We start from the raw sequence: 22,489 nt of genomic DNA, 5'->3' as shown, positions 1-22,489 counted from the left end.
CCCTCTACTCTTCTGAGACTTCACCCTTGGCTAATGATGATGCAAATACATCAGCCAGGGTCCCCACAATTTCTTCTGAAGCCTCTTGCAGGGTTTTTGGATATTTCTGATCATGACTAGGAGATTTATCCACCTTCATACATTTTAATACTTCCAACACCACCTCTACTGTGATATGGACTGTCATCAAGATATTGCCACTAATTTCCCAAAGTTCCCAAGTCTTCATGTCTTTCTCCACAGTAAACACAGAGGAGAAATATTCATTGGGATCTCGCCCATCTCCTGCAGTTTCACACATACATGTCTACTTTGGTCCTTGAGGAGTCCTGTTTTCTCTGTAGTTATTCTTTTTCCTTTAATATACTTAAAGAACATCTTTGGATTCACCCTAACCTTCTCGGGGAAAGCTATCCCCGTTTCGTCCTCCTGGTTTCCTTCTTCAGTAAACTCCTGTGTCCTCTACATACCTCGAGGGATTCCCTTCATCCCAGCTGCCTATTCCTGAGCCGTGCCTCCCCCTTTTTTCTGGTCAACGCCTGAATATCTCTTGTCATCCAGGGTTCCTTACTCCTGCCAAACTAGCCCTTCACCCTTGCAGGAACATATAGAACTTGACATCTTTATTATTAATTTGAGACATCAAGAACCAAAATGTTGAGTACTGAAAACCATTTCAATTACATACTATGGGTGTAAAATGTTTAGTTACTGTTTACAACAATAATGGCTGAGGACATTAATGCTTCATTAAACAAAGTCCTGGTTTTTGGTAAGGTGAATCCAGGGGATTTGGTCTTTTGATTGTCTGGATATTGTAACATAGTGTCCCCAGGAAGAAATTGATACAAGTGTATCAAGTGACAAATGACCTCAGTAGAGTGCATACATTCCACACACTGTGTTACCTCAACATTATTACAAATATGCAGCTCTTCCATAAGGTCTATCACTGCTTGGTTAATGCTCTGAAATGATAAAACTGAAAAAAAAATCTTTCCATTAGGATCAAGCAACACACAACATTTTAAAAGAATAGGTAAATTCGACCTATCTTCCAATGTTAAAAAATACAGAACTGGATTAATATGTTCACCAAAAACTTAGTGTTCTTTTCTTTAATGTTTTAACCAACAATTCCAGTTCTTTTCTTTATTTTACTCACTCATGGAATGTGGGCATCACTGGCTGGGTCAGCAATTATTGTCCATACCTAGTTGCACTTGAGAAGGTGATGCTGAGCTGACTTCTTAAACAACTGTAGCCCAAGTTTTGTGGGTAGAGCCACAATGTATCAGGGAGGGGATTCCAATGCCACCGAAGGAACAGTGATACATTTACAAGTCTGAATGGTGAGTGGCTTGGAGGTGAACTTGTCGGAGGTGGCGTTCTCATGTATCTTCTGTTCTTCTTCGAGTTGGTAGTGGTCGTAGTTTTGGAAGGTGCTGTCAAAGGTGGCTTAGAAAATTTCTGTATCTTCTGGATAGTACACACTGCTGCTATTGAGTTTCACTGATGGTGAGAGTGGATGTTTGTGAATACGGTGCCAATCAAGAGGGCTGTTTTGTCTGAGATGGTGTCAATGTTCTTGAGTGTTGTTAGAGCTGCACTCATCAGGCAAGTGGGGAGTATTCACACTCCTGACCAGCAATCCCTCTAATTATTTCTCTTCTGTGTGGACCTCCAAGATCCATTTGTGGTGGTTTCTTTCTGAACCAGAAGTGAATCCTGCGATCCGCATCAGCACACCGATCTCCGTGAGTGGAACTTCGGAGTGTGCACCTAGCCGTTGCTCCTGACATGTGTGCCTTCCAGATGGTGGACAGGCTTTGGGGAAACAGACAGTGAGTTGCTCACTGCAGGATTCCTAGCCTCTTGAACAACAACAGAAATTACCGGAAAAGTTCAGCAGGTCTGGCAGCAAATTATGGAGAGAAACCAGAGTTAACATTTTGGGTCGAGTGACCGTTCCTCAGAACTGATGGTAGCAAGGAAAATGTAAGTTTATGTGCAGAAGATAGGGTGGGGGAAGGGGTAAGGAGTAAATGATAGGTGGGGATGGAGCCAAAAAAGAGAGAGAAGAACAGTTGGATAGATAAAGGAATGGGTAACGATCTGGCTAGGAGGGCAAATAGTTATTAACAGGGACCTAGTGGCTAACAATGGCATGTGTGTAATAGCAGACTCTGTGATAATAAGGCCTGATGTGTGTGGGTTGGGGTAAGGACATGGGAGAGCTGAAGCCCTAAAATTATTGAACTTGATCATGAGTTCAGGAGGCTGAAGGGTCCCATGTGAAAAATGAGGTGCTGTTCTTCCAGCTTGCACTGAGCTTCGCTGGAACACTGCTGCAAGCCTGAAACAGAGATGTTGGTCAACGAACAGGGTGGTGTGTTAAAGTGGCAGGCAACTGGAAGCTTTTTTGCAGACAGAACATAGGTGTTCTATGAAGCGTTCACCCAGTCTACACTTTGATTTCCCAATATTGAGGAGATCACATTGAAAGCAGTGAATGCAGTAGACTAGACTGCATGAAATGCTGCTTCACCTGAAGGTGCATTTGGGCTCTTGGATACTGAGGAGGGAGGAAGTAGATGGACAGGTGTTACACCTTCTGACTTAAGGTGGGGACGCAGAGGAATAAAACTGAGACTTTTGCTGAGTACAGAACATTCAGCATCAGAGAGCAGAAGGTCAGTAGGGGTGGTGAGTACCCGTCAGGAGGTGGGGTTTGGAGAGGGGATCGAGTCAGAGGGATGGGGAGGGGAGGAAGGATCTGGAAGGCCATGGGTATCTCTGAGTTGTTGCCTCTTGTGCGCCTTGATGCCTGAAAAGAAAAGAAAATATTTCTTGTTAGCACATCGATTAAGCCGGAGGATGAAGTGGAACTAGGGAGTGGCGCAGCCCTCAGCCTGTGTGATGTGATGATGTTGGAGAGAGAGGTCAAGAGCGTGCATGTGATGCCGCATGGCACTGAGTGTGGATCTCAGGATGTGGTGAGAGCTGCTCTCTGTGGAACTAGTCGAGTTCAATTTCTGGTCAATGATAACACCCATGATGTTGATATTGGTGGAATGCAGTGATGCTAACAGCATTGAAATTCAAGATATGGTAATTAGATTTTCTGTTATAAGTCTATTTATCAGGTTTTGATGAAATATGTCCATTAAGTTCATAGATATTTTGTTTTCAGACAAATGGGTGAAAACTTTACTCTCCCTCCTTCATTGGTGGAGTAAACTTTTATGTAAGCTGTCACACTCCCATCTCAGTCAGCAAAATTGAATCACAAGAAAAACACATCTCTTATTTCTTTAATGCAAATATATTATTCACATGTGCAAAATTACTACAAAATTTGCTCACTAACTGATTTTCTTCACCTCAAAAATTTCTGAATAATGGAGTGCGTTTTCAGTTCTGTGATGTACAGGACAGAATGGAAATGAACAGCCAAGACTATAAATTGAGTTTAGCCAATTTTCAAGGTCTGTCTCATAAACTGAATGAAATTAAATTTAGTATTTTGCTGTGATGAATGATTTTGGTGAGCGCTATTGATTTCTACTTAAGATAAACGTGGGGTCATGCAACACTAGAAACTTTATAGTTAATATAATTGATGTTTATTTTAGTGTTACAGAGCTTTACAAAGAGAGAGAAAGTCACTCATCCCTCTGAGATAGGATTTTCCTTGGACACATCTTCTGTCTTATGGAACCAATACCATTTTTCTTTAAATGTAAATCAGATCAAACCAATGTATGCTCTCATTTTTTTATATGATCCAAGAGCAACTCATTTAAGGGCCTGGTGTCTTTAAATTTTTTTGGGGGTAATTGCAGATGTGTTGAACATTGTGTGTGGAATTTTTGAGTTGCAGAGTGGCCACACTCAGACGAAACATTGGGTGAAACTCAGTTACACCAGTCACCCTGTAAAATCAGTAAAGGTCTTTGATTAATTGGTTTTCAGCCATCCAAAGGTTTATTGACAGGGCACATGTTGTATGAATTATTGATAGGTATTCCATGTATTGTGAAATGAGGAATGGCATTCCTCAGGCCTCTGTGTTAGGACTACTGCCCCTGTATACATATAAACATAATATACATCCATATATATTAATGAAGCAGACTTGTGCACACAGGGTATAATTACAAAGTTTGCAGATGACATGAAGATTTGAAAGATACTAAGCAGTGAGCAGAATATTAGCAGATATCAAGAGGGCATGAATAGACTAGTGAAATGGACAAATGTGTGGCAGATGAATGGTGATGCATAAGTTCCATAGGTTAATTTTGGTAGGAAGAATGAAAAGGAGCAATACATATGTTACAATTTTAAAATAGGTTTAGGAACAGATACATCTGGAGGAATATATTATCAAGTCTTTGAAGGGGGCAAATTATAATTTAAAGACTGTTTTAAAAAAAAACACATGGGATTATAAAATAATAGATTCTACAGCAAAAAGGAGTTCTATCATGTCTGGTGTTGGCTCTTTGGAAGATCTAGCCAATTAATCCCGTTCCCCAGCTTCCCTAATGCTGCAAATTTGTTATTCTCAAATAAATGACTAATATCCTTTGAAAGTCACTATGGAATCTGATTCTGCAATATCAAATTGCGGGTTTTGGGTCTCAGCAACTCTGTGCATGAAAAAATTCTCTCATATTTCCCCTCAGGTAATTTTTTCCCCTCAGGTAATTTTTCCTTTATTTTAAATTTATAACATCTTGCCACCAACTGGAGCTACAAAAACGATTTCTCACTACTTGCCCTATTTTCAGACCTATGGGTCTTCCCCTCACCTCCCCTACTTGTAAAGAGTAAAACTCAAACTTTTCCACATAACTGAACTTCTTCATCCCTGGTATCTCTTGGTAAATCTCTTCTCTACCCTCTTCAGGACCTTAACATTCTTTCTACATACTCCGACTGAGGCCCAAGCAGTAAGTTGTAAAGATTTAGTATACTCAAGTGTCCCATACACACAATTGTTAAGTTTTATTACAGAAAAGAAAGAGGCCATTCAGCCCATTGTGTCTGCATTAGCTCTCTGTACAAGCATTTCAATTAATGCAGTTCTCTTGCATTCTCCGCCTAATCCCACACCTTCTTCCTCCTAAATAACATTTTAATTCTGTATTGAATGTTTCACTGAATCTGACTTCACCATGCTCTCATGCAATGCATTCCAGACCACTGCTTGAAAAAGATTTCCCTCATGCGTTTTCTTCCTTTACCAATTACTCTAAAATTTGTACCTGCTCATCTTTGATCCTATCACACGTTTCTCCCTATTGACTCTTTCCGTTTGAGTATCTTTATCAAATTTCATCTCTGCTTCTCTTCACAAAGGAAAACAATCCAAACTTCTCAAATTATCTTCATAACTAAAGTCCCTCTTCCCTGGAATCATTCTATTGAATCTTTACTGTACTTTTTCTAATGCCAACGCTTTTTAATGCCATTTCAATATCCCTAACAAACTTCAGGTGTTTGTGAATGTGAACCTCAGATTCATCAACAGTTTTGCATCTTAATTCATCATCGTGCCATTTAAATGATACTGCTTCTCCAAGTTGTCTCTGTTGAAATATATCACTTCACACTTATCTAAATTCAATTGTTTCCATCACACGTCTACATATTTCACGAGCCTATCTATATCCCCTTACAGTCCTATTTACTACATCACAAACATTGTTTATTATCTATAAACTTCAAAATTATATTTAGTACATCCAAACAAAGGTGAATTGAGTGTTTTTTTTTTAGCAGTGAGATGCTCTGGTCTGGATTCACTGTCTGAAGGGGTGGTGGATTCAAACTCCATAATACCTTTCAATATTGAATGGGATAAATATGCATAACAGAAAATAATTGCTGAGCCATGGAGAAAGAGCAAAGAAGCAAGATTAATGAATACCTTTTTAAAAAGTTGACTTTTCGAAACAATGGGCTGAATAGCTTCTTTCAATGTTGTACCATTACATAATCCTACAGGAGCAAGATGAAGCCATTCAATCCCTCAAACCTGTTTGCTTTTTAATTATTCAAAGGTCAATCCATTTCTTAACTTCATCTAACAGCCTTAGTTCCATAGCCTAACAAAAAAATTATAACTGACATTCCCCAAATGTCTCGATTGACTCTTGATTTCAACAGCTTTTCACAGAGTCATAGAGTAATACAGCATGGAAACAGATCCTTCAGTCCAACTCATCCATGCCAACCAGACATCCCAATCTGACCTAGTCCCATTTGCCAGCTTTTGGCCCAGATCCCTCTAAGGTCTTCCTATTCATATACCCATCCAGATGCCTTTTAAATGTTATAACTGTGCCAGCCTCCACATTTCCTCTGGCAGCTCGTTCCATTCACGCACCACCCTCTGTGTGAAAACGTTACCCCTTGGGTCCCTTTTAATTGTTTGATTGTCACGTGTACCAAAGTACAGTGAAAAACTTTGTTTATGAGTAGTACAAGCAGATTATTGTAAGCAAGGATGTGCAGATCAAAAAGACTCAGACAGAGGCATACAGGTTACATTGCACAGGGTGTGTGCTAGGCAAGATCAACATTAGCAAGGTCAGCGTTATTTGAGGCTAGAAAGTACATTCATCAGCCTGATAATAGCCGGAAGAAGCTGTTCCTGAACCTGCTCATGTGTGTTTCAGCTTCTGTATTTTCTGCCTGATGGGAGAAGTTGTAGGAGATCATTACTGGGGTGTGATGATGTTGGCAGCCTTTCCGTGGCAGTGATCTGTGTAAATAGAGACCATGGATGGAAGGTTGGCTTCTGTGATGGCCTGGGCTGTGCCAACCACCTTCTGTAGTTTCTTATGGTCCTGGCAGAGCAGTTGCTGTACCAAGCTGTTATGCACCCGGACTGTACACTTTCAATTGTGCATCTGGAGAAGTTATGGATGTGCCGATCTTCCTGAGCAGCCTGAGGAAGAAGAGGCATTGTGGTGCCTTTTTGACTGTCATATCTATGTTGGAAGTCCAGCACAGGTTGGTGATTATCATCACTCCACGGAACTTGGTGCTCTCCACCCTCTCAATCTCAGTTCTGTTGATGTAGATGGAGGCGTGTTCTCCTTTCTTTCTGAAGTCAATGATCAGTTCTTTAGTTTTGATGACATTGAGAGAGAAGTTGTTCTCTTTTGCATCACATCACCAAGCCCCCTATCTCCCTTCTGTATTTTGACTCATCGTCGTTAGATATCCGTCCCACTTGTGAACTTGTAGATGGCTTTCATTCAGAATCTGTGGGTGTACAGGGACTACAGTAGAGGGCTGAGGACACATCATTGGGGGGCTCCCATGTTGAGTGTTATTGTGGAGGAGGTGCAGTTACCTATCCTCACTGAGTGTGGTCTGTGTCAGAAAGCTGAGGATCCAGTTCCAGAGGGTGGAGCTGAGACCAAGGTCTTGGAGTTTTGAGATCAGTCTGGAGGGGATAATGCTGTTGAAGGTGGAGCTGTAGTCGATAAGCAGGAGTCTGACATAGGTGTCTTTGTTGTCCAGATGTTCCAGGGATGAGAGCAGGGCCAGGAAAAAGGTAAAATATAGAGGATCAAGGCGGGCTGGGAGATTAGAGTTGATGTGGGCCATGTCCTCTCAAAGCACTTCATGATTATTGAGATCAGAGCAACTGGTTGGTAGTCATTAAGGAACGTTGCATTTGCTTTCTTATGTACGGGGATGATGGTGGTCTTCTTTTAACCTGGGTATCATTCTTAAGAAAAACCAAAAGAATTGCGGATGCTGTAAATCAGAAACAAAAACAAAGTTGCTGGAAAAGCTCAGCAGGTCTGGCAGCATCTGTGAAGGAGAAAATAGAGTTAATGTTTCAGGTCCAGTGACCCTTCCTCAGAACTGATCTGAGTTACTAGTCTGAGAACTGATCTGAATAGTTCTGAGGAAGGGTCACCGGACCCGAAACGTTAACTCTGTTTTCTCCTTCACAGATGCTGCCAGACCTGCTGAGCTTTTCCAGCAACTTTGTTTTTGTATCATTCTTAAGAATCTGTGCTGCACCTCCCCCAAAAGCTGTATGTCCTTTCTGAGATATCGTGCCCAAAACTGTGTCCTGATGCTTAACAGGGCTCTATATAGCTGTAACTCATCTTGCGCAGCTTTGTACTCCAACTTTATCAAAGCAAAGGTGAAAAATCAATATTTTTGAATGTGCCCATTATCTTTTAACAATGTCTGTACTTGGACCCTTAAACCTCTCTACCAATATGCATTTACTTCTTGTCCTTGGAAAATACACAGATCTATCTTTCTTTCGTTAAAGTGGATGGCATCCTATTTCTCCACATTGAACACCATCTGACACAATTTTGTCCATTTACTCTGTTTTTGGCCCTCTGCAGTGGTTTTACTCTCACCTACATTATTTACTGTGGCACCTGAATTAGAATTATCAGCAAACTTAGATATATTGCTCTCTATTCTTGCAATCAAGTTGATTCCACAGTGAAAAGTTGTGATTCCATTACGGATCTTGGCGATCACTTGCTAATTTGGATACATAACCATTATCCCTACTTTCTGTCTCCTACCTCCTAAGTAACATGTTTTCCAAGATGATTAGTTGCTTCACTTTCTATATCCCCTCATTTTTGGTAACCTTTTTTTTTTCATTGTGAAACCTCATGTGTCCTAGAATGAGCAATATCTTGGAAAGAAGATATTCATGTTGCATCCTTTAAGAAGTCCCAAAGTATTTCACAAGCAGCTTCACTACTTTCATAGTGTAATCAGTGTTTTGTGTAGGAATTGCAGTAATCAATTTATAAAGGGCAGGTTATCCTAAACACCAACTTGAACCAACCACCTAAAATTGATTTTGTGATGTTGACTGGGGAGAGGTCTCTTGCTTTTCTGTGATTTAGAGCCATGAGATACTTTACAGACTCCTGAGAGGGCAGATGTTTCATCCAATAGACAGCACTTCCTGCATATTGCACAGATTTTTGTGCTCAAACCTCTAGAGTGGGACTTGAACCCACAATATTCTTATTCAGATGTGAGTTCGGTACCAGTGGGTGACACTATATACTCCTTATCAGCAAGGCTAGTGCTGTCCTCAAAAAATTCCACTAAATTTGTTCCACATAACATACACTTTACAAATCCATACCATGGTTGTGACAGCAATATTTCTGGTTTGAATGGAGATGAACGAAATGAACTCATGATTGAAGACCACACTGCTCTAAGTGACTGGCATATAATTTCAATGTAACTACCCTGCCCTTACCTAAACATATTGGGAGAAATGGCTGCAATTGGAATAGTCCAGGATAATAAAGGCATGGATAGGGGTTTCAGTGGCAGATGTTGTACATTCATGCATCTGGCTTCCAGTTTGCATATTGGTTGTTTTCCAGCTGGCACCCTATGTAAAAATTGACTTTAGTCTCTATTACCTGAATTGAATTTTTCATCTTATAATATTCCTGCAATGTTCAGTGAAATATTTCTTCAGCGATCATCAGCTTTAAAAGCAGCAAACTGTCTACCACAGTGAATTGTCTTGTTAATTAGTAACTAAGATACTCTTGTATTTTGTAATCTCAGGTAGTTCAGGCCATTGTGAGATATTGACTTTGCAATACCTGAGTGACCATATACTGTTTCATTCCATTTTACAACTGAGGCTGAACTAAGATACTTATCATTTTTTCTTTCTTCTTCTCACTTTCCTTGTTTCACACTTAGTCTCCGTGTATGTTTTCACTATCCTTTTCGCTCTGTGTGTGAATAAGAAGTTTATTTTCACAGATCATACCAAGAAGGCTGAACAAGCTAGCTGTAAATATTTTTGCTAAAATAAAAAACCTGCATTTATGTGTTAGTAAATTGCATCTTTATAGTTCTTTTTTAATACCAATCAGTGTAGGAAATGGTCTGTTCTCACTGTATAAATTGTATACCCAACCATGCATGATTTTTTAAATATAAAATAGGCTAGCTGTAATTTGCATTTATTCCTTATTAATAAACTATGTTCAGGTCTGTATTCAAGTAAAAATAAGAACACATGGTAATATTTCATTGGCTGCTCTATGATTTTCTGCCATAGTTACTCATTATAATTCATCCATTCTTACAGCAAGAGTGTTTCCTTTTTGGCCTTTTCTGTTCTTGTGTTGACTTCAGTATTTTACACCACTCTCATATCTTACAGCCTTCATAGGAATTGGAGTAGGACATAGATCCAGTGTAACAGCCATTCAGTGAGCTCTTAATGGAACTCCATCCATAAACTCCAGCAACAATCTAATGATGTTAGATTTAAAATTAATCAGTGAGCATCAATAGCTTTTCATGGGAGAGAGTTCCGCACTTCAATTACTCATCACATGAAGGATTGTTTCCTAATTTATATCATTAAATGACTTGGCCCTGATGTCTGACTTTAAAGTTATGTTCCTTTTACTAGCCTTCTTCATTAGTGGAAATAGCTTCTCTTTGTCTCTCCCAATTCCTTTCAAAATCATAAAAGTCTTGATTGAATCAAACCTTAAATGTTCAGTATTGCTGGGAATATGGTGGCTCAGTGGTCACAGAGCTAGAGACCCAGGGTGATTCCACCCTTGGGCGACTGTCTGTGTGGAATTTGCACAATCTTCCCATGTCTGCATGGCTTTCCTCCTGCAGTCTAAAAATTGCAGGTTAGGTGGATTGGCTATGCTAAATTGCCCATAGTGTCCAGGGATGTGTGGGTTAGGTGGATTAGCGATTGGAAATACAGGGTTACAGGGATAGGATGGGGGTGGGGTGGATCTGGGTGGGATGCTCTTTGAAGGGTTGGTGTGGACTCCATGTGCCAAGTGGCCTGCTTCCACACTGTAGGGATTCTATTCTATGATACAAGCCTAGTTTATGTAAACATATCCTCACAAATTAGCTCTTGGAGATTTGATAGCAATCTGGTGAATCACCAAAGCCAATATGTGCTTTGTCAGGTGCAGTGGCCAAAATGACATTCCAGATGTAGTCTAACTCAGATTTTTTAAATGCCTAATAAAGCTTCCTTTTATACTATTAATACGTTATTTTTTCACCTAACTACTACAATGTAGTGATCCATGGACATGGACACTAAATCTCTTGGACTTCCACATTTCCAGCTTCTTATTGTTTAAATTTTACTTGAATATACTTGCATACTTTTGGTCCAAAGTGGATGAGATGATACTTACCTACATTGAAACGCAACTGTCACAGTTTCATACACTCAATTAATTGACCAACTTAACTTTTTAAATTACATGCTCCTGTCTACAATACTTCTTCAGTTCATTTCTTGAAGGCAGTTGCAGCCTACAGTGCCACAATCTTCACCATGGTTAAGGCAAGGAGGCAGGTTCTGTAGCTACCCCAGCTGAAACAAAGATCAAGTTATGAACTGTTGACTCTAATATGATCCACATCAGTTGTTCTACCAACTTGTCTCCCCAAGGATTTTCTGTCGCAACATTCACATCCTTCCTGACTATCAAGTCTTGAAGTGAGATTTGAACCCAGGGCTTCTGTGTCAAGAAAGGGAAGATAGTCATTGCACACATAATCTCTGTTACACTATTCACCATAACACAATCTATGTGTCATCAGTAAACTTGAATATTTAGCTTTCTATTGTGTTATGTAAGTTATGACTGAACAAGGTAAGTATTTGAGGCACTTGCGGGACATCAAGAATCACTTCCTTCCAATTCAAGTACATTATCCTTATTTTCATCACTTACCTATATCTTGTAGATGACTCCATTAAAGTTAAGTCCTCCACTTTTTCAGAATTTAGCTGGTTTCTGACTGAATTGGAGGAACCACCACTGAAACAAAATAAGACAAAAATGCCTCATTTTGGCTGAAAGATATGCAAGTCTGCACTTCAAGTGCTGGTAAAACTTTGAGATCTAATTCCTACCAGTTTAGTGTACAGCATCTTATATCGGTTTTGTGATGAATGTATCTATTTTCCCACAAGCAAACAGTTATAGAGCACATCTGCCTCACAGTGTTGAGGATCTTTAGTTGTAAGATGATATGTCTATCTTCCATGGTGTATCCAGAGGCAGTCTTACAGCTGTAAAAGGACAGTGTCCTCGATGTTTTACTTCTGTCCCTTTAGAGAGCTTGAGCATACATGTGCTGGTCTCCTTTTTACGAGTCTCAAAGGAACAGATAACTGCCGTCAACATTTCCATAACTGAAAATTCCTCTAACATTGAGATCATTGGTTTGTTCAATAATACTTCAACAAGTCTTGTGAGTGTCCTTTAGAATTCTGTCTGGTTTACTCTGTGCAACACATAATAAGATCCGTGAGCCTCAAATCCTTGAATTAAGAATTGAAAAATCATCTGGGGAAAGAAGACAAGATCTTCAGCTTGAAACTCTCAACAGCAGTAATCTTGTCTTTCAAGAAAAGAGACTACTGCCAAATAACCTTCTATAAGGCAAAGGTTACTTCAGGGTTAAAAGGTTAGCTGTTGATCCTCTTTACTTTATATTTCTATCAATTTTTAAAATGATATCAAAAAAGTATGGAATGGGGAGATTGAGAATTTCAAGTATAACTGAACACCTTGCTCACATATTAGGGCACCGTACCTGTTAAATTATGAGCCCTCTCCTTTGGCTTCTTACTATTTGAAGCAGAGTTCAGCAGTTGGAGTACTATATAAACAATCCAGATTTGATGGTTTTGCCCATTCTCCTGGAAACCACAAGGAAATCACGTGTTCGTGGTTCTGTGAAAAGGTTACCATGAGATGGTTTATTTTTGGATTGCTGAAATGCTATCGGTATCTAATTCCAACTGCCTGGATTTAAAGCCAAGCCGTTGCAAAGCTGCGTGCTGTGGTATTGGAGCAAACTTGGGAGCATCAGCTTGCGAGAGCGATCCTGCGGCAGTCGTGCGCTGGGAATCGCAAAAGCGATTCCGCTGTTAGCGAATAATGCCTGCATTTTAAGAGGAGCCGGTCCCTTTCACCAGGCGAATTCAGAGGGGCAAATTCTCATTTCAGAGTGTGCACCTGTAAATCACAGCTTTCCCACCGATCCCCATCGACTAAGTCCAAGCTGCATACTCAAGCGTGGGAGCTCCTATTTAACGGTGTCCATTCGATTATTGGGATGTGGTTGATGTGGCTTTGGAAACCCGGGGAGTGAGGTTTTGAAGAGCGCTCTTGTTTATTTTGGAGGCTTCTGATGCATCCGGGAGAATGATCTCCGGGACCCCGGTTGCAGTCCAGCTTTAAGCGTGCCCGGCTCTTTTTTGGAGATGTGGACGTTTATGATGTAACCAGATCGCTGCAATCTCCATCTCAATTTGCTGGGGCTGCTTTGAAAGCCTGGCTGGCTGGGAGAGCAGCTTCAAGTGATGTCATCCTACTCCAGCCGGGCGAGAGCTGGCTTCGTTGCATCAGCACCCTGGACAGCGCCAAGCGCTGCTCCCTGCTGCCATTAACTGTGCCGAGCCCGGAGAGGCAAAAGTAACGCGCGCTTCAACTCGCCCCGTCTCTCCTGCAACGCGTGGAGAAGGCCGGTTGACATACAGCATCCTCCAATGGGTCTGAAGCATCTGAGGCAATGATTTCTTACTGATGCATTTTCTTTTTGCTCTCTCCCCCTTCTTCTGTTCAAAATGCATGCAAATTACATGGTTTTCTAGCCTGCAGGCTGGATTTGCAGAGAGGGGAACTACTTATGGATGAGCTGCCGCCACCCTCTCTCGATCACATTGCCCCGAGTAGAGGGAAACCAATCTCCGCTGTGTATTTTCGGAGACTGCACGGATTTCCGATCTCAGTGTAAAACAAAAATTGCCCCGCATGTTTGATCCCGAGTGCAACAGTAGCCCGGGTCAGTGAGAGTGGACTGTGGCCGGTAACTGATTTAAGGATTATTGGAACTGTGTGATCTCTGTAACGAGCGATGGCAAATGAACCAGTGATTCTCAATGTTTACGATATGGTAAGTTTAAACAGTAACCTTTTGATCGATTAAAAATAAAGTCAATTTGGTGTTCGGTATACCCAAGAGTCAATGTTGGCTTTGCTCCTCCCCAGAGGTTGTTAAATAGCTCCATCGCTGTAGCAGGAGGAATAAAGCTGGTTTTTAGCAGGTGGGATGATGTGCATTTGTATTGGATCGGAGAGTTATATGTAGCACTTTTCTTATGTTGGACGAATACTTCTTTCTTTAAAGTTGAAATGTAACGACATGTCTTGTAAATTTATTTTGCAGTAATTACTCCTGTATGTCATATGGTTACATTTGGTGAAATAAAACTGTTAATGGCATTACTTTGTGACATTAATGCACAGGGAACTACAGTTATGAAACTCTTCTGCTACTTTAAATCTAGCAGTAATAGATGTTCTAACCTTTTTGTGCTTGAACATTGTCAAATTGTGCGGAATGCAAATGACAAATCCTTTAACAATGTATACTGTGTATTGGTAATTCCAATAACAAATAATTGTGTGACTTCCTCATAACGACAGAGAATCACCCTTAGCATTTCTGAGGCACTAGTGGTTGGTTTTGGAGCAAGTGTTGGCAGAGACTGCCTATGGAGTTGCGCCGTGACCTTAACTCGAAAAGTTGGAGGGAGGAAAAAAAATGCTTGTAAAAAGTTTCAATTTGAAACTAGCCATCCAACTGTAGTCTCAAGGATGCAATCTTGATTAGGGATTTAAGTGATAAACTTGTCTTACTATAAGACTTCTCAGTGTGATTGCTAACTTGCAACAACTCGTAATTTCTTTTCTTGATGATATACAATAGTGTGATATTTTCTCGTAACACACAGGGAAATTAATCTCAAGTGCACAAGTCCAGTCATTTGACTGGTTTCTGGTCAAAGCAGTTATTGGTACTGTCTTGTGCACTGTGACACTGTGAGCATCTAAACCTGAACATGGCAGATAACAATAATTAATGTGTTTATATTAATTATTAAGAGTAACAACTTTGGCCAGTGACCAAAAATATTAAAACACCTTAAGGCTGAAGTGTCATACTTAATCTTTCAGGTTTCTCTTTCTGACTTGTAACAGACTTCCATCGCACAGCAGACACTGTGTAAACATTCATTCAAAATTAAATTAAATATCTCCATTTGCTGCTTTGAAGCTATAGAGTTAGGGTTTGTAAACACATAAATAAAAGAGGGTATACCCTGTACACAGACATGCCAGAAGCTTGATTTCAGTTCAAAATCTACAGGAACCTTTCTAAGTATTCACTTCAGCTTTGGAACACCTATTGGTTAAAGCCCAAAAACACCTTGAATACAATAAAATGTCCCAAGACACTTTGTAGGAACTTTATCAAAAAAATTTAAAATTGAGCTCTGTAAGGAGATGTTAGAAAAAGAGATACGCTTTTAGGGAGCATCTTAAAGGAAGAAAAAATGTCATAGAGATGTGTTGGGAGACAATTTTAGAATTCTGGGACTCAGCAGCCTGAAGGCATGACTGTCAGTGATGGTGTAATTAAAATTGGGATGCTCAACAAGTCAAAATTAGAGGAGCACAGAGATATTGGAGGTTTGGAAGAGATTAGAGAGATATGGAGGTATAAGTTGATAGAGATTTGAAAACAAGGAAAAGAACTTAGAGAATCATAGAGTCATACATCACAGAACAGACCTTTCAGTCCAACCAGTTCATGACAACCATGTTTCCAAACTAAACTAGTCCCACGTGTCTGTGCTTGACCCATACCCCTTGAAGCATTTCTTATTCATGTACTTATCCAAATGTCTTTTAAACATTGTAACTGTACCCACATCCACCGCTCCCACTGGAAGTTCATTCCACCCATGAACCACTCTCTGTGTAAAACCTTTGCCCCTCATGTCCTTTTTAAATCTTCCTCCTCTCACCTTAAAATATGCCCCCCAGTCTTGAAATCCCTCACCCCATGGAAAAGACACTTACCATTCACTTTATCTATGCTTCTCATGATTTTATAAACTTCTATAAAGTCACACCTCAACCTCCTATGCTCCAGTGAGAAAAGAACAAGCCTATCCAGTCTCTCCTTATAACTCAAATCCTCCATTACTGGTGACATCCTGGTAAATCTCATCTGAACCTTGTCCAGTTTAATAATATCCTTCCTATAACAAGGCGACCAGAGCTGTACACAGTACTCCAGAAGAGGCTACACTAACGTCCTTAACAACCTTAACATGACGTCAAACATAACCTCAACTTCCAAAACAATGTGTTGTTCAACTAACAGCCATTGTAGATCAGTGAACATAAAGGCAAGAGTAAATAGAATTGAAGCAAGTTAGGATATAGCAGCAGAGTTTGGATTGGCTAAAGCTTATAGAGAGTGGGGTATTGAAATTCTCAAGTCTGGATGTGACAAAGGCATGGATGAGCACCTCAGGAACAGATTAGCTGAGGCAGATGTAGAATCAGGCAATGATGTCTGGAGGCAACAGGTGGTTTTTGTGTTCAGAGGGATGGTGGTCAAAAGCTGAACTGAGGTATAACAACATTGTGAACAATCAGATTTAACCTCAGTTAATTGCCAGTTAGGGAGATGGTGAGGTGGCAAGAGGGTTTGTGACAGTGTCCTAAGACAATACTGTGGTCTCCCCTTTATTTGTTTGGAGGAAATTCTTACCCATTCAAGACAGGATGCTGAAGAACAAATAAGAGTGAAGGGATCAAGAGAGATGATGGTGAGCTAGAAGTGGACGCCTTCAGCATTTATGTAGAATCTAATATGATTTTGAATGATACAGTTGTGAAAAAGCATGTAGAAATGTAATAGTGAAAGACCATGTATAAATCCATGTGAGCTGCAGAGACAGTGGTGTGGGGGTGGGAAGAAAAGATATTGCATGTGATTCTGTAGCAGAATTAGGTGGATAAGGATGGAACCAGGCAAGTATAATCCTACTCAGTGAGAGGCATTGGAGGAGGCCAACAATGTCAAAGGCAACATTCAGGTTGAGGGGTTGACGAGCCTTAGTTTAATACATCCATATTCAGATAGGATATATCTTGTGATTTTGACAAGGCTTATTTAGTTTTGTTTAAAGACGTTAAACTTGAAGTTTAAAAAAGTACAAACTAACATTCCCTCTAATTCTTTTTGAGTCCAGGGGTAATTTATTTATGTTCACAGCCCCTTAACCTTTCTGTGCAGTCACGGATATACACAAAGGAATTGTGAGGGGGATTTTTGGTTGCTGCTGCAGAGCTTACTGCAGAAAAGAAAGGCATCGATTTGGAAGGTGGCAACATTATTGAAGGCTTGGGCCAGGAAAAGGAGGTTTGACTTGGGTTTATAATTTATAAGGACAGAAGTACCAAAGATAGATTTTATGTTAGGAGTTGTCATGACAACTGATTTGGACAGGAGGAAGACAGAACCAGAATAGAGGGAATTCTTAATAATATTAGCTAATATGGAGGCCAGGAAAGAAGTTTAGTGTGGGTCAGGTGGAGTGGGCTGGAGATGGGTCTCATGGAAACAATGAGGTGGAATAAAGCATTTGTGGACAAGAGGGTCATGAGTTTCTTAACACCTATTGCAAGTGAGAGGAATTTATAAAGATGGTTCACAGTGGAAAAGAAAGCAGTAAATTACTTTTGCACCTCAGAGTGATCCTTTATAAATTATAGACTCAATACAAAGTGGAATGTCTAATTCAATTTTTAGTTATGTAAAATCTCAGTCATTTTTATTACTTTGACCATCAAAGACATTAAAACAACCATACCCTCCTGTGGGCCTGTTGTACTTGAATAGTGAGTTAAATATCTGTGGAGAATGGATCTGTCTGTTCTGATACTATCAAGCTCATTGTGATATTGATTTGTGCTCTGAATAAATCCAGGGATTGTACAGTAATCAGGTATAAAACATCAAAATTGCTGAGCTCATAAATTAAAGGGAAAGGAAGTTTAGATTTTTTTTAATTCAAAATGCCCATGTTTTTCACACATTAAATATTTAAAAGCAAATAAAGAATTGGGACCATAGTTTGTGTGTTGAAAAAACTCTGTGTTATGCCTCATTTTTATATGCAGGTGTGTTAGATGGTAAAAAAGAGGTGTTGTATTATTAATTTCACTGGAATCATAATCTAGGGGCTCAGATCAATGCTTTACGAAGATGGGCTCAAATCCTTCTGTGACAACTCATACCTAAGCAATTGTTGTATGAACCCATCTCGCTTATTAATGTTCTTTAAGGAAGTCAATTTCCCATCCTACATTGGTCTTATCTACATGTGGCCTCAGACCCACAGCAATTGATTGCCTCTTAACTGCCCTCTGAAATGACCCAGCATGCCTCTCGATTTAAGGGAAATTAGGGATGGCAACCACTGTCAGCAATGTCCACATCCCACAAAAGAATAAAGGAAAAAGATATAAGCTGAAGTTATGTAACTCTGTAAAAAAAATAAATTGCACGTTACATACAAATAGAAAATTATGTTGCTATAGAACTGTTCTAACTCTACAAACAGGGTATGTAGTATAATGCATATGAATAAAATTATATTATAAAGAGCATAATGATAAATATTGCTGCAAATAATGTTTTAGTGAACATATCGACATGGACGGCAATATTCCTCTAAAAACAAGACACTTACATTTGCATTCCCCAATCACAAATTGCTTTATAACTCTGTTTACCACTCAGCACTCTCAGTCCAACAACAGCTCTTATGACCGAGCAATTAGAACAGACCATTTAATCAGTAAAAGGGGGTTCATATATTCTTTGTACATCAATTCATATAGTTTATCTTTAAGAAGAACAGAATTAAGTTCCCTTGTAAATTGTAAATGAGCTACCCTTGCACTGAATAGCCTGTTATAGCTTTTCATGTGACGAATCTGTCCAGCACTTTTTCCTATTGTCCAATTCTGATTTCTTAATGCTACTTCACATTATCTGTGGTACCAGGAGTGCCTCTGTCAGAATGATGTAAATGATGTTCCGTATCTATTCAATGCAAGGGTAGCTCATTTTCAATTTATAATGGAACTTCATTCTGTTCTTCTTAAAGATAAACCATATGAATTGATGCATTAAGAACATTTAGGTGGCATAGTGGTTCAATGGTTAGCACTGATGCCTCACGATGCTAGGGACCTGGGTTAGAGTCCATCCTTGGGTGACTGTGCAGAGTTTGCACATTCTCCCTGTGTCTGTGTGTGTTTCCTTTGGGTGCTCCAATTTCCTTCTGCAGTCCAAAGATGTGCAAGTTAGGTGGATTAGCCATGCTAAATTGCCCATAGTATCCAGGGATGTGCAGGCTAGGTGGATTGGCCATGGGAAATACAGGGAAGGAATAAGGAGTGGGTCTCGGTGGAATGCTCTTCAGAGGGTCAGTGTGGGCCAAATGGCCTGCTTCTACAGATTTTATACAGGCATGGTTATGATTTGCCATTCATCATGTCAAAGTACAAAGAGATTGTTGCACATCAAGTTTAGAAACTGTGCAGGGAGAAATGGTCAAGAGGCATTGTCAGTTGCTCGATGGTAACACTTCTGTTTCGTGTCAAAACAGATACTAATTGGGAATGATGCAAGTAACTCAAATGGGATCTGCAAATGAATATAGATAACATCATAGAAATAGGAGTAGGTGTAAGCTATTCTATGCAGCTATACCTTGTACAGTCTTTGCCGCCAATAAAATCATGGCAGATCTTGTATCTAACTGCATTTTCATAGACCTTTCACATTCCCTCTCATTAATAAATATACAGCCATACTGAGCGTACAAACAGCGATAAGTGCCATCTGCTCCTTATGAAAAGATGAAGATCCCTTTGGTTGCTATGTATCAATCATTTTGTAAATTGAGTGGCAGGATTTCCTCAGGACACTCATTGTCGTAAAATTATGTATATGTTCTTTTAGAATAATTTTTGAATCTTTTCTTTAAGTGATAAGATGGGTTATTATCCTGTTATCCAGTGACACCCAGTTTGGGTTCTGCCAGGGCCACTCAGCTCCTGATCTCATTAGAGCCTGGGTTCAAGCATGGACAAAAGAGCTGAATTCCAGAGGTGAGGTGAGAGTGACAGCCCTTGATATCAAGGCTGCATTCGACCGAGTGTGGCATTAGGGAGCCCTAGCAAAGCTGGAATCAATGGGTATCAGGAGGCAAACGCTCCAGTGGTTGGAGTCATACCTGACACATAGGAAGATGGTTGTGGTTTTGGGAGGTCAATCATCTCAGCCCCAGGACATCGCTGCAGGAGTTCCTCAGGGTAGTGTCCTAGGGCCAACCATCTTCAGCTGCTTCATCAATGACCTTCCCTCCATCATAAGGTCAGAGGTGGGGATGTTCGCCGATGATTGAACAATGTTCAGCACCATTTGTGACTCCTCAGATACTGAAGCAGTGACATTCGCACCACACAAATGCCAGGCAAAAACCATCACCAATAAGAGACAATCTAACCACTGCCCCTTGATATTCAATGGTGTTACCATCACTGAACCCCCCACTATCAACATCCTGGGGGTTACCATTGACCAGAAACTCAACTGGACTCACCACATTAACTAAGTGGCTACAAGAGCAGGCCAGAAGCTGGGAATACTGCGGGGACTAACTCATCTCCTGACTTCTCAAAGCCTGTCCACCATCTACAAGGCACAAGTCAGCAGTGTGAAGGAATACTCCCCACTTGCCTGGATGGGTGCAGCCCCAACAACACTCAAGAAGCTTGACACCATCCAGGACAAAGCAACCCGCTTGATTGGCACCACATCCACAAGCATCCACTCCCTCCACCACCGACGCTCAGTAGCAGCAGTGTGTACTATCTACAAGATGCACTGCAGAAATTCACCAAAGATCCTCAGACAGCACCTTCCAAACCCACAACCACTTCCATCTAGAAGGACAAGGGCAGCAGATATATGGGAACACCACCACCTCCAAGTTCCCCTCCAAGTCACTCATCATCCTGACTTGGAAATATATCGCCGTTCCTTCATTGTCGCTGGGTCAAAATCCTGGCATTCCCTCCCTAATAGCATTGTAGATCAACCCACAGCAGCAGGAATGCAGCGGTTCAAGAAGACAGCTCACCACCGCCTTCTCAAGGGCAAGTAGGGATGGGCAATAAATGCTGGCCAGACAGTGACGCCCACATCCCACAAAATGAATAGGAAAAAAATTGTAATTATAATGTGATTTGAGCATAATTTCCCTCACATGGTAGTTTTGGTTGATATTAGAGGAACATGATCTGCATTGCTTTTCAATGCCAATGTTCTCTAATTGAGGATTCATACAGCCAACGGAATGTAAACAAAAATGTAATACGATATATTTCTCAATAGAGATAGCAAAATGCTTAGATTGTCTTACAATATAATAAGTACTGGGGCTTTTTAAGAATTATTTTAATGCATTATATTTATTGTGCATGTCGAATCCTTCTGCTTCAGTAATTGCTTGCAGCACTGAATTTGTACAATGTACAATTAAATCTTGTTGTATTCACGTGACCTGCACCTCTGTTGAACTTCCTTTCACTTTGGTTGTGTTAGCTATTAATGACATCATGTGAAACATGTCAGAGGTGAGAGGCTAAGATTCAGTGAATTTTCAGAGCTTTTAAAGAGCCAGCTACTGTAATAACCAGCAAAGAAGAAGGAAATCTGCAGTTGCAACTTTGAGGTGAGTTAGAATAGCTGTAAATTTGCAGTCCCTGCTGCTGTGGAACTGAAAGGTATTATGAGACAGAATTGATTTTTTTTTGCCTTCCCTGTGGCAAAACTATGAAATAGATACAGAATTAAATAAAAAGTCTGAGTAAGTGAGGGTAGCAACCATGCTTCAAAAACAGAGTGCCCCCAGCTGCATTGTAGCTTAGATCTCACTGAGGACCAGAAAAATCATACAGTAGAAATTTTGATGGATTATAAAATAGACTTTGAATTCCATATTAATATTACCTGTGAAGATATGCATTCAGCATTAAAACTTGTTGTAGAGGGAGATGATTGATCAATATTGGATACATTTTGTTGAATCCTGAGAGTTTGAATAACTAAAAGAATACTTCATCAGCGCTAGGATGGTCTTAGCCATAAGAGAGCACACTGCTGAGAGAAGAGAAATTTACTCTTAAGTAAGCTACCTACATGTGCAGAAGCTCTGAGATTATGGATCACCAGCTGGAGCATATTAATGGGAGAACTGAGAAAGCTTGGCACCATGTTGAGTGAAATTCCAGGCTGGATGTAAATAACATGTTGGAAGAAAGAAACAAATATTTGCAGAAGAGCTAACACAAAGATCAAGGCCAGAGGACAGGATGTGAATATTGTCAAAAGACATTTCCAGCATGGGGAAAGCATTTCACTAAACTAAGAAATTGCTAATTTTGCACACAGATGTCTAGCTAACAAAAGGAAAAGGAAGCCGAGAAAGATG

The 22,489-nt window shown here is 40.2% G+C and overlaps 1 protein-coding gene across 1 annotated transcript in view; it reads left to right on the top strand.

Moving 5' to 3' along the window:
- The first annotated feature begins 13,974 nt into the window (after nucleotides 1-13,974).
- LOC109914244 (deubiquitinase DESI2) overlaps nucleotides 13,975-22,489 on the top strand; it is a 185,921-nt gene continuing 177,406 nt past the window's right edge. Inside the window, exon 1 of the mRNA XM_048600451.1 lies at nucleotides 13,975-14,013. Within this exon, the coding sequence (XP_048456408.1) occupies nucleotides 13,975-14,013 (39 nt within the window). The remainder of the gene's footprint in view (nucleotides 14,014-22,489) is intronic.

This window comes from Rhincodon typus, chromosome 8 (assembly GCF_021869965.1).
Source record: "Rhincodon typus isolate 14 chromosome 8, sRhiTyp1.1, whole genome shotgun sequence".
NCBI classification, from domain to species: Eukaryota; Metazoa; Chordata; class Chondrichthyes; order Orectolobiformes; family Rhincodontidae; genus Rhincodon; species Rhincodon typus.
This window is presented reverse-complemented; position numbering and strand designations above follow the sequence as displayed.